The sequence below is a fragment of the Cheilinus undulatus genome, linkage group 2, assembly GCF_018320785.1.
Source record: "Cheilinus undulatus linkage group 2, ASM1832078v1, whole genome shotgun sequence".
NCBI lineage: Eukaryota > Metazoa > Chordata > Actinopteri > Labriformes > Labridae > Cheilinus > Cheilinus undulatus.
Genome location: NC_054866.1, coordinates 10,502,306 through 10,515,445, shown reverse-complemented (window position 1 = coordinate 10,515,445; position 13,140 = coordinate 10,502,306). Strand labels below are relative to the sequence as shown.

General features: G+C 40.9%; 1 protein-coding gene across 3 annotated transcripts in view; it reads left to right on the top strand.

Moving 5' to 3' along the window:
* numbl (NUMB like endocytic adaptor protein) overlaps nt 1-10,590 on the top strand; it is a 115,625-nt gene extending 105,035 nt beyond the window's left edge. For all 3 annotated transcript variants that reach the window (XM_041811986.1, XM_041811978.1, XM_041811971.1), the window contains exons 8-9: nt 5,288-5,467; nt 5,562-10,590. In XM_041811986.1, coding sequence (XP_041667920.1) covers nt 5,288-5,467; nt 5,562-6,721 — 1,340 coding nt within the window. In that variant the 3' untranslated portion in view covers nt 6,722-10,590. The remainder of the gene's footprint in view (nt 1-5,287; nt 5,468-5,561) is intronic.
* Nucleotides 10,591-13,140: the final 2,550 nt, after the last annotated feature.

The following is a 13,140-nucleotide window of genomic DNA, read 5'->3' as shown; positions in this document are numbered from 1 at the left end:
CTGCATAATGGCCTAACGTTTCCATGCACCAGTGCATATTTGCAGTGTTTGATATTATTACAGCATAACAAGGGGAGCATTAAAGCTGTGCCTTTTGACTTATTACAAAGTTTTAGCAATGTGCATTTTATTATGGAGCTTTAACAAAGCATCACACCATTTGGCTGCACAGAGACAGACTCATATTTAAACATGTTTACGCAGCACCGCCAACTACAACTGACAAATAACAGCAAATAAACCGTGATTTCTAAAACTTCGTGACACATCTCCTGTGTTATCTTGATTAATTTGAACATGGAGAAGTGTTTTAAAGAGAGCTTACTTTCATCAGGGATCGTGGAGCAGGTGTATCAACTTCTCCACAATGTTTCCTTGTGTGTGTGTTTCAACAAAGTCAAGTTGTTTTGCAGCTCCGTCACTTTCTTTTCGAGTTATAAAGATAAACAGACTCATGAGCCCAGTGTATGGTAGTCTCTGTCTATTAGTGAGTGTGTTTGAGAGCAAAGGCCGTCTTCTTTTTGGCATTGTGGCAAAGTGAGCGTATGAGTTATACATGGGAAGGGAGATAATGGGGGAGGGGGGCAAACTGAAGTGAAAGAAGCAACAATTTTGGATTTTTTGGGGAATTTGTACATATTTATGATATTTTTATGGCACCAGTTTCAAACCAGTACACCCAGTAAGTCTGTGAGAGGTTTCAAGTACAAATGGAGCAATGATATGGAGTGGAAATCCAGACAGACACCCAGGCACGCTGGCAATTATTGTAGCAAGATATGTTAGAGCAGAAATTTTATATATTGTATCTTAGAATAAAATTCCTATCATAGCTTTAACTAGCACACAGCTTTTTTAGGTCATGATACTAATTAACTAGAAGTATTTTTTTCTAAAAGTAATTAATACACCTTTTATTTGCATTCAAAGGGAAGTCAGAGTGAAGCTTTAGTTTTGAAATACTAATTTAAAAAAGGATAAAAGGTTTCTTGGGATTATTGCAGAAACATTCTAATACTCATAGCCCTTTTAAAGTGATACTTTTGGTGTTTGACAGAAGTAAGTGACATTGCTACAGCCTTCACATTAATTAACACTGAATACAGTGATGTCTAAGTAACAATACAGCATGTCATTTAACCCTTAGAAAAGATAAATTAGATAAAGATATGATTTCATATGGACTATGGATAATTCTTTAATTCAGTCTCAGGCCTTTCCTTTCATTAAATGCAGGTGAGACATAAACAGTCACCTGAAGTTGTGCCATTACTGTTATCAGTGCCAGTGCTGATGATGATGCTTGTGTGACCCTGAGAGTCTCCCCATTTTACTCCAAAGAAAATACGGCGTGTCCCTCACAGGTTCACAAAAATTGCCACACATAAAAACGAGAGTCGACTGGGAGACTCCTCTGACTAAAATACTGGATTAAATAATCAGCTGTCACTCTATTTCTCATAGTAACAACATTAAATACAACTATTATTCCACATGATGTTTACTGTATACATTCAGTGGTGTCAGATTTGAGTCAGACTGAATCCATTGCATACACTGCTCTCTCTCTTAACCTCTATAGATCACACACAGACCCAGATGCACACACTTAGCAGCAGCAGCCTATTCCACTGCCTCCCCGCTCCCTTGTGACTCTGTGAACAATGTGTGTATTGATTTGTGCGGTCAATCAGCTGTCCTGGTTAGCCTTCAGCAAGCCTTCTGTCTGCCCTTGAACCTGCCACTGCACTGAAAAGAAACACGCACACATATACTGTATAAGCACACATGAGAAGTGCTCAGAGTGCTTTAGGAGCTCAGCGGGACATAAAGTAGACAAGTCTGAGGGAGGAGAGGGAGCATGGTGAGTCTCTGCAGAGTAAGGAAGAAATCTTTAATGGGAGACCTTGCACGTGCCTGCTGCACCCTCTGAGCTCTACAAATGATTTAAGGCCTGAAGGAGAAGAGAGAGGATTACATTTAATAGAAGAGTCACAGCAGAAGTAATGGGTTTAACCTACAACTGACGGATCAAATGTTCCAATTTAAGCCCACTTTTTAATCAGGCCTATTACATGTGCATCATGTGCAATCAAATTTTTATTTGTTAAAATCTAAACTTGCAGAAGTTATCTGAGGACACTTTAGTAATGACTAGGGTCTAGACAGCATCCTTGTTCTGATATTTTAAGAGAATGAACCATCATGCACCTGGCCAAACTTGGAAACAGTGAAAAAGTAAATGTTCTTTAAACAGACAGAAACCTCAAGAAGAGTCATGGTATCTATCATGTCTGAGCTGGCAGAGATAGTGGGACATCAGACTCACAATTAGAAATATTCCCGAGGAAATCTAGGTGTCACAGTTGCAAACTAGATAGTAAAGAATCATTTAAAAAATTCCTGGATCCAGTCAGTGATCTGGATCTCTCCCAAAATCTAATCAGTTCTTCTTTATGCCATTTCTGACATTTCCTGAAAATTTCATGAAAATCCGTCCATAACTTTTTGAGTTATGTTGCTAACAAACAAACAAACAAACAAACAAACCCTGCCGATCACATAACCTCCTTAGCAGAGGTAATAAACTAAATGTATAAGCATAAAGATGTAAGGAGAAGTATTAAGATATAACTTCTCAAATTAAAGGTAGAAATGTGTAAAATAATCAAGTTAAATGAAAAACACAGAATACAATCAGTGTTTAGAGAGAATGGGAATAGACAAGAAGTGGAAACAAAATATTTAAGATATGTGCAGAATGGGTACAGCTGGTTCAAGCCTCTTTTTCCACACACATGGCCATAAATATACGGATGATGCCCCCTAGAGTCCAACCCAAGGAACTGCACTTTTTTGAAAGTTTTGATAAAAGCTGATTAACTACCTGTAACAATTGAAGAGAGGATAATTTTGTCAATTTTTCACCAGAAGCTTGGAACATGTGTTTACTGGAATAACTGAGTGCAAAGCGAGAAATAATTGCAGAAGTTAGCCAACCAGGAAAGCAGCGTATATTTTTTATACGGACATTAGAACAAGCTAAGCTAAAATAAGCTAAGCTAAGCTAAAGTAACTTATTTAGCCATTCAGATGTCCGTTTAAATGTTGAATAAAAATTCTGTAACCGTCCCTTCCAGCTGTTCACTTAAATATCTGAATATATCTGACATTACCTAAACAATCTTTCAGCACTTTATCGACTGATACATCCTGATATATTCCATATCAAAGTTGTATCTGACTACATTTCATGTTGAGCTGATAAATATGACTTGTCTTTGTCTGTTAGCTAGTTAGCAGCTTTGTCAGCTAGCACACTGCCTAACAATCTCTCTGAAATCTACCGCAAGAGTAATTTTCCCCCGTACTTGTGGCACATTCCAGATGAAAATATTACGGAGGGGAGGAGTTTCGAAGGCAGGTTGGATAACAGCGATTCCTTTAGGAATAAATGGGACTCTGATTGACTTACCTCTGCAACCATACGTATGTGGAAACGAGGGGTTTAATGGGCTATAAGGGGCTAAACGTTTTCTTACTTATACAACAGGGATGTGGTATTATTTTTTTAAATATTATTTTTCAGAAATCTGGGCCCCATTTACAACATCTACTTTACTACTAGTAGGTTTTTTCTTAGGTTGTTCTTAAGAAAGTTTCTAAGACTAAAAATACGTCAGATTCTCAACACGATCTTACACTGCTGAATCGTTAGCATCTGTGCCTTCTGAATTAATGCTTATACTGAACGCTCATGCAAATTTCTCCTAAAGTTGATGTATGCATGAATGCGTGAAATGAAGCCAAAAGTAGGCTTACCTTTCATGTTTGAGTTTTTTTTGCTGAGGAGAGGTTCCGTCCAAGTGGCAACCTCCGGTCCTAAAAAAATGAAGCCAATGCTGAAGTGCAAAAAATTGCAATACAGAGAGTGTCCACTTGAGGCTGACTGCAGGAGCACAGGAATTCCCCTACACAACACATGTTAAAAAGCTGTTTTTTTACACAAGAAATAAACTGGTTCACCGCCTGGTTCAAAATCCCAGCCATATCTCATTAGCTCTATCTAGCCACTCGGCCATAAAACCCAAATGAGTGGAGGGCTGCAGTGATGGTTGTCCTTCTGGAACTTTGTCCTGTCTCCACACAGGATCTCTAGAGCTCAGTCAAGAGTGACTATTGGAAACTTGGTCACCTTTCATACTAAGGCCCTTCTCCCCCAATAGCTCAGGTGACCAGCCCTTGAAAATACAGATGCCACTGTGACTTAAGAACCTTCAGTGCGATAGATTTTTTTGTATCATTCCCCCGATCTGTACCTTGCAACGATCCTGTCTCTGAGCTGTGCAGGCACTTCCTTTAACCTCATGGCTTTTTAAACTGATGAAAGCAACATTTATTCTAAAAAGCTGGCACTGTTAAATGATGGACAGATGTGTGAAGGTTGATCTTTATTGTTTTAATGTGTTGAATCAAAAATATTACCCAACCATTTATTCTACTCAACACTGGTAAGAAAAAAGGATCCCTGTGCTAACTTCTGTGAGCTTATTGTGGCCATTTTCATAAGAGATAGTGCATCTGAAACTTTGCCATCAGACAACTTTGCATGTGTTATATGGAAAGGAAAAACAAAAACAGGAAGGAAGAGGCAGAGGAAAGATGAGAAGAGATGAAGAAATAAATGACATCTTTCTAAGAGGCCTTCTTTGTGAAAATACGGATCAGCAGACAAAGAAGAGGGGATTAGATCTGATATCTATTTTTATCTGTTGCCCTTGCAGGGATGTTTAGAGCTGCAGTTTAAGCTTTTGTCAGAAAGGCATATTATGCTGCATAATCCCTCACTGGTCAGATCAATTACAGCTGGTTTGAAAACACAGAGCTAAATTCAGCTCCATATGAGTCATCCTAGTGCACAAGACAAACAAGGCAGTGACATAACATACTGAGATGTATATTTAGTTTAATGCTACATAAAGAAGGATGGTTCACACAGTCCATTTTAGAGCTCTGGCTGAGCCTGAACCTTTATAGTTTTAAAATAAGTGTGTTATATCTTGTTTGTCCAGAGGATTTGGTGTTTTCTGGCTGTTTAGGGCAACAGAAGCCAGCATCAAAGTCTTCCTCCTCTGCTCCAGTTTTAAGTCTTTTGATGAAAACTGGGTCTGCACAAACTAATGCATATTTCTTCTCCCTCTTGTTTGTTTCTTCCCTCTTCATCCTCCTCTTCTTTTCCCTTCTTTTCCCTATTTCCATCCTCTTTTCCTTCTCGTTCTGGTATCAGAGATGGATATGGGGCTGCCAGGCGAAGGAGACAGTAGTATTAATGCCCTGTGTGGCCAGATGAGCTCCTCCCTCACCAAACCATCAGATGAGCTCTTCTCCAACCCTACTTTGTCTTCAAATGGCCCTCCTACCTGCACTGTGCCCCCCATCCTGCCTCCACCACCTGCGCCAATGCAAGGTAAAAAAAATCTGCATCAAATCAACAATATTATTGATTTATTTAAGGAGCACACTTGGTTAAGCTTACTAAATCTTTGACTTTATCCCTCCAGCCACTTCCTCTTGGGTGCAGCCGGCAGAGCCTCCACTTCACTCTCCACCTCCAGTTTCTGTTGCGATGCAGATGCAAATGCAGATGCAGAGTGGACACAGGCGCACACCATCAGAGGCTGAGAGATGGCTAGAAGAGGTCTCCAAGGCAGTCAAGGCTCAACAGACCCCTCCTCCAGGCCCTGCAATCCCCACAATCCCTGGACCACCCTCCATGTCCAATCAGCAGATGCCCAGTCAGGCAGCCATAGCAGTTGCCCCAGTGTCCACTGTTCCTCTGTCCCTTGGAACCATGTCAAAACCGCTCATCTCTGGCCCCAGTGCTCTCCCAGTTCAGGCCCCGATGCCCCTCCAACCCATGTCGATATCATCTGTCCCTCTCATACCAGGCCCTCCAGTTACAGGCCCTCCTATGTCTCTACCTTCCATGTCAATTCCCACAATGTCCGGTCCAAGTATGACTGGTGCACCTATGATGCAGCCCACCATCCCCCAAGGCTCCCTTCCCAGCTCCATGCAGCCCTTCCCCTTGGCTTTTGATGCCACTCCAGCCCCTGTGGGAATGTTTGCCAGCCCGCCTGTCCAACCGGCTTTCGTGCCTATGCAGAACTACATGCCAGGCCTGGCCAGCAGTATGACCTATCCTAACGCCAGCGTGCCTGTGGTTGGCATCACTCCATCACAAATGGTGGCTAATGTCTTCTGCACCGCTACAGGCTCGTCTAGTGCAGGGGGCACCATGGGCTCTGCAGGTGGAGCGCCCAAAGTGGGGGCACTTGGATCAGTCCCGCCACACCACTCTTACCCAGTAGCACCGAATCCTGTTGGGGACACTGGAGGGTTTTCCACTCCGCCATTATCAACATCTATTAATGGTCTCCCACCGCACAGTAGCATGATGGACCTGCAGAATGGGACCCCCAGCAGCAGTAGCAGCTGGCCGCCAGAGGGCAGCCAGCTAACAGCCCCAGCGCCTGCAGAGTCCCAAGACGATGATCGCTTTGAGGCCAAGTGGGCGGCTCTGGAAGCCAAGCCAGCGCCTCAGCAGCCTGGAAATATGGCGCCAGCTGCAGCCGCCAACCCATTTTCCAACAAGACTTTTGAGGTTGAGCCAGAGCTGTCCTCCCAAAGCTGTAGCTCTAGCACTGGAATCAAAGCCTGAAGGAGCTTGGCGCTAAATCCAGCATCTCTGTTTAGTGACAACAGGATGCAGGTCCTGAAGGTAGTCTAGCGTCTGACCTGTGGCAGCCTGTCAACTGACTAAAAGCCCTCACGGGAGTTGATGCTATTATGATCCTTATTGCTTTCTTTGCATTCTCTTGAGAGTTTTGGGGGAAGCTGGGCTGCCATAGGAGAGTCAGGTCTCTAGATGACTGCACTAAATGGGCTGAATGCTTTCACTCCACCCGCTAACCATCTCTCTCCCCTGCTTTCACTTCTCCAATCTGGCTTTGCTTGACCTGCTGCTGGTCCCTGGATGTACTGTATGTCCCCCTCCTACCCTGGGCGGGGGGGGGGGGCAGCTCAGTGGTTTCTTTCTTTGAAAAGGGACTGCATCCATCCAGATGCATTGCAAAACACATAAGAGATGCTTTTTTCCAATCTGGTGGAGGATTTCGAAGATAACTTTGCAGACATCACATGCAGAGAAGCAATTTGTTGACTGATGATCAGATGGATGCTGATCTTTGCCAAGCACAGCAAAAGTCTGGATACCTGAAAGGACTTGCCAATGATGTAAGACCCGACTATTTGAACACAAAAGGACTTCTTGCTGACTAACAGTAGAGATTTATGGCCAAAATAATTTTATTTATTGCGTTTCTTTTTGTTTTAACAAGTTCCATATACATGAAAATCAAATTTTTACAGCAGCGTTCCAAGAGTTATATTTATTCTCGTTGAACCTGAAAGAGAGGAGGGAAACTGCAGGTAGCAGACAGGTATCAGGGCAGCAGAAAAAGGAACCAAGTAGCAAGAGCTGACAGCTTTTGGCAACAGCTACAGCACGACACAGTAGTGTGTATATAGCAGCAGCATGTTTCTTCCACCCGTCAGCCTCTCACATATAAACGCTTCACTTCTGGTGAGGCTGATTGTGTCGGTACGGCTTCACTTTGGATCTCTACTCCATTTCTGCCACTTGAACTTCACTTCAAGGGTTACTTGGACATGAGAAATCACTTCAGGATATACAGCACTCAAACACTCGGGACAATACAGCACAGGACTCCATTTTTCTCCCACAACATCCGAGGAATGTTGACAACTCAGTGGAAACAAACCAAAAAAAGTTATATACAGCACTGTGCAACCGGTTTAAAATGATGCTTGACATTCCTACACTCATAGATCCTTTAATATGTTCAAACACAGGGTATTATCATCACCTACAATATAATTGTGTCTTTTCTTATTTCTCTATCAGCTGCAGAAGTATTTCAGTCATTCTAGATCAGGGCATTGATTATTAGAGGTGAAAGAGAAGAGGGTCCATGTGATTTTTTTTGGATGCAGAATTTAAAGGGATGTCAGATCGATGGATGGGAAGAAATCTAAAAGAGTTAAAGAAAACAAAAAGGGATGAACTGTATGTGAAAGAGTGAAGAAGAGAAAGGAGTTGTACCTTTAAATTAGGAGATGGAGGAAGTCTGAGGAAAGGAAAATGAGTTAGGATGTAAAATAGGGATACAAGTGAGCAGAAGGGAAAAATGGAGGAAAAGGTTCACTAGACCAGTGGTTCTCAACTGGTGGGTTGGGACCCAAAAGTGGGTCACGGAGCAGTTTTCAGTAGGTCACGGCTATGTGTCTGAAACAAAAAAGGTTGGCAAAAGTCCTAAAGTCCTTTTAGGACATGTATCGATACCTTTTATTTTACCGTGTTTTACCTAGAAATTGGGTAAATTTAAATGTTGGATCAATATTTCAACTCATTTATCGCGTCTTCTTGCAATAATTGGCTACTTTTCTCATGATAATGATGTAATTTCACCAGTTCTCTGGAAAACTGGCAAAAATTGACACGTAATGATGGGGAGAGTATAAAATTTGTCAGTTTTGTCCCTTTTCTTTTTTTATGTCAGGTGTTTTGGTTCAATCATGCTCCAGACCGCAACAAATTCAATTAGCTAAATAAGCTTTGTTGAACATTTTTTGGAAACTTGGATCGTGATCCCTTGTAAGACAGACTGGTGGGTCCTGAGGCCGGACCAGTTGAGAACCACTGCACTAGACCATATTCCCATGGTGGCCTGTGACATCAGGCTGTGGATGAGAGGCTCAAATGCTATAATATTATACTGTTTTATTCTAGGTTGTTTGTCATATATATCAAGGTCCTGACTGCTGATTTTATTTTATTTCTTGAAGATAGATCCTAAAATTTCAGAGAGAGGTCAGACCACATTTCATGTAAAAACATATATTTAACAAATTTAAATTATGCACCATTAAATCAAAGCTAACATTAGCTTTTAGCTTTTTCCTATTTTTTTGACTAATGGCTGCAAAGATAACAGTGTTGTGAAAGTAACAGAGGAGCTTGAAGGTAGAACTGCATGGATTATGTACCGCTACAATAGATAAATACAGCACGTTCTAAATGGTCTTTAATTTTAGACATGTGGTGTTTGTAATGGTTTTTAGCAGAACATAATGTTAGTTTGATGTTGAGGCACCAACCTCTTTACTCCTCCCAGATTATTTTATATGCAGAAATGAAGGAGTGTTGACATATTATCTTAAACCCCTAGTCGGAGTCTGCAGGTGGATGCTGAGGTGTTGGATTGAAAGTTGAAGTGCAGCAGTGCTACAGTAGGACAAAGCAATGACAGAGCAGAGGGAGAGTTCAGACGTCCTGCAGCTTAAATCGACCGCCTAATCTGGAGAATGCATGTGACAGGAGATAGTGAGTAGGAGGTATGTCAAATATGAACCAGCAGCAGCTTCCCTGCAGTGCCGTTTCTGTCATCCTGTGACTATCCAGTGTAAATGTAAATTAGAACGTGGCTGAATGTGAATGTTAGTGGCAGTCTGATGGTAGATATCACGCCCCAGATATGGTTTTCTTTACACTAAATGTGGTCTGATCTTCAAGTGGATTTTCAGTGTCTATCAGGAAGGGATTTGAAAAAACAAGCATTTATATGACTATTAACCTGAAATTTAAAAGTAGGAAAGCTTGAGCTTTTCATCCTGAGCGTGACATCACAGAAACATGGCTGCTGTGGGAGAAGTCTCTTTCTGACAAGTTTTGCATCATGACCCTCGACTCTAAAAGCCTCACAGACACTTCTGTTCATGATTTGTTAAACTAGTTTCTTATTTCTTAACAAGATTCTTTCTCAATTTGTGAACTCCCAGAGATGTTAAAGCTTAAAACAATGTCAACAATGCTTATCTGTGTTTAAAGATGCTGTTTTCGATTGATTTCAGAACTATTTAAAAAAGTAGACTCATTCTCTAATGAAGGGCTTTTTCCATGATTTCTCTGCTCTTTCTGAAACTGTGAAACGAGTGGAGACTCTTCCTCTGGTTACGCTCCTTTGTAATCGAATTGTGTGGATATGGACTGCCACTGATTAGGTTTTCTGCTCATTAACTCCCCACAGTTTAATTAGCTTATTGGGTCTCTTCCTGTGGCAGTGATCCCGTCTGACAGGCTGCCTCTCAGAGATCTGAAATCCAAGCATCCTCCCAGAGATAAGTCCTTTGTTTTCAGAATAATCAATATTTCTTCCTGACTGAACAATACCCGTTGCTTTCTCCACCCTCCTCTCTCCAAAAGACAGAATCACTCATGAAATCTCTGCTTTTATTTTTTTAAGTATATTTTAGTCCTTGACTCTTGTTTGCACGCCCTCCAAATTATAAATGTAGGTTAAATGTGTTCCACGTTAAAGCAAACTTAATGACCTCATAAACTTGATTGTAAAACCATAGTTTAGTGATGGTAACAAAGCAAACCAGTGGAATTTATTTTTAATCTTTATTTACAGAATTTTTGTATTTAAACCTACATATTTGTATTGTAATTACATTGTACAAAAGATAAATAAAGTAATATAATATTACACATGTTGATGTTTTTCTTTAAAGCTGTATTAAATTTCATTGTTTGTCTCTTGTCTTCTCCGTCAAGGTATCTGTGACATTTTTATCCAAGGTCAAAGCAAAGAAATGAAGCTAGGCCTAAATCCAAGCAGGAAGACGTTTCTATAGTCCTTCATATAGCACGCTCTTAAATCTCTATGGTGGTTTATTTCCTGGTGATCAGCTGATGGTTGATTATTTATCATTGACATTTAGTTTTTGTGTACCAAACCAGTAAACAGACACAGGAAGGAGAAACCAGGGATGAGGGAGATTTTTGATAATAAGGAAGATATCTAGAAGAGGAGCATGCAGAAAGAAATAAAATACAGAAAATTGAAAGATGGAGATATAAAAAAAAAAGATGGAGATACTAAAAAGGGTGAACGGTGTTGCAGTAAGAGAGAAGATCAACATACAGAGAGATAACGGAAATACAAAAATAGAGAAGTGGACAATAAAGTCAGAAATGAAAGAGTAATGCAAAACTGCAAATGTCAGAAGTATAGAAAAAATGGGAGGAAAACAGAAAAAGGAAGACAGGGGTGCAGAAAAAGAAGAAAATGACAAGAGAGAGCTGCAGACAACAGAAAAAAGGAAGGGAGAAGGAGACACAGAAATGGAGGTCAGGGTGATGCAAGGTCAACACCATGCAAATGTGGCAGCATTACTAACATTATCAATTGTGCATTGCTTTGACAATGAAACCAACAATTCCCAGGCTAACAAAGCCATTTGAATTATATTGAATTGAATTGAACTGAGAACGTTGATTAAGAAAAGAAAATGAGGATCATGCAGAAAAGGAAAGTAGGGAGATGAATTAAAAGGAGATGCAGCAATGGAGAACAGGGTGATGCAGAAAGAAAAAAGATACAGAAAATGCAAAGAGGGAGATGCAGCAATGGAGAATAGGGTGATGCAGAAAGAGGGGATTTTGAAGTAGGAGGGGGACAGGAAATGCAGAAATAGAGAAGAAGTTGGAGATGCAGGCAGAAAAGGAAGGTAGATGCAACCATTAAGAAGTGGTAGATGTAGAAAGAAAATACAAGGGAAATGCAGAAATTAAAGACCCTGTAAAGTGAAATCCACAATTTGTGTCTGAACACTCGAGAAATGTTGGAATATGGTTGCTGTAAACATGTGAAAACACTGAGATCTACATGTGACTGAATTCTGGATTTAGTCTGTTAGAAAGTTTTTCACTTCTTTCGGCCAGGTTTAATGTGGGCGGGGCCAATATGTGGGCTCATGATGTCACAAGCCCACAGTGGGGAATGAGCCTGCCCCCCCAACACTACAATATAAAATCACAGAGCAGTTCATCTCAGTCCAGTCTGTTGTTAGCTGATGTCACTGCCTTTATTAAACGTTAACAGTCAGTTTAATTTGTTTTGTTTGTTTGTTTGTTTTTGTGGGGTAAATTTGCCAAATCTCTCAGCCACAGTGGTCCATGGATCATTTAAAGAATATGAACTTTGTCCCTTCTTCTAAGGTCAACAAAAGGTCAAGAGGCAGGACAATAGTATGAGTGCTTTCCTCAATGCAGATTGTAGCACCCTATTCCTCCTAAGAGGGCGTGGCTTCAGCTCATTCAACAGACACGCCCACACCATCCTGGAGCAGATTTTACTGCCTCATTTTTCATGATTTTGAGGTTAATTTTATAAACTTAGTGATGTTTTGTTTGATTTAAGGGTTCATAACACAGTGACCTTTCATACAACAAACCTAAATATAGATTTATTTTAACTTTACAGGGTCTTTAAGAGATGCTGAATAAAAAGAGTAGGGAGTTGCAGAAAGACAGAGAAATTCAGAAAAAGACAAGGGAAACGCAAAAAGAATTTTGAAAGAGAGCTGCAGACAACAAAAAGAGGGATGGAGAAGAGGAAGATGCAGAAATAAATAACAGGGTGATACAGAGGGGAAAAAGTTGCAGAAAGAGAAAAGGGATAAAAAAGAACAATGGAGGTGGTAGATGTAGGCAGAAATGAAAGTGAGATGTAGAAAGTGAGAACAGGGTGGTGCTGACGAAGAAGAGAGAGATGCAGGAGAAGAAAGGAGATGGATGTAGAAAAAGACAAAAGCAATAGATGTAGAAATGGTAAACAGGATAATGCAGTAAAAGACTATGTTGGCTTGTAGAAAGAGAAAGGATATGCAGAAAATTAGAAGAGGGAGATGCAGGAAAGGAAAGTACTGAGATGCGGGAAAAAGGGGAAATGCAGAAAGAGAAGCGGGAGATACAGAAACATGGAAGTGGGAGATGCAGACAGAAATGAGATGGAGATTCTGAAAATGGGAAGAGGCAGAAGCAGGAAGTGAGAGGAGGGAGATGCAGGGAAGGAGAGAAACAATTTGCTGCTGTTAGCTTGTTTAAGTGGATCTGTGCTACCCCTGTCCACTCCAGTCACCTTAAGTCCAGCTCAACAGAGTCCAGATCCGCAAATGGCCACCCTGCATCACATCCTACATCCTTGTTTATCA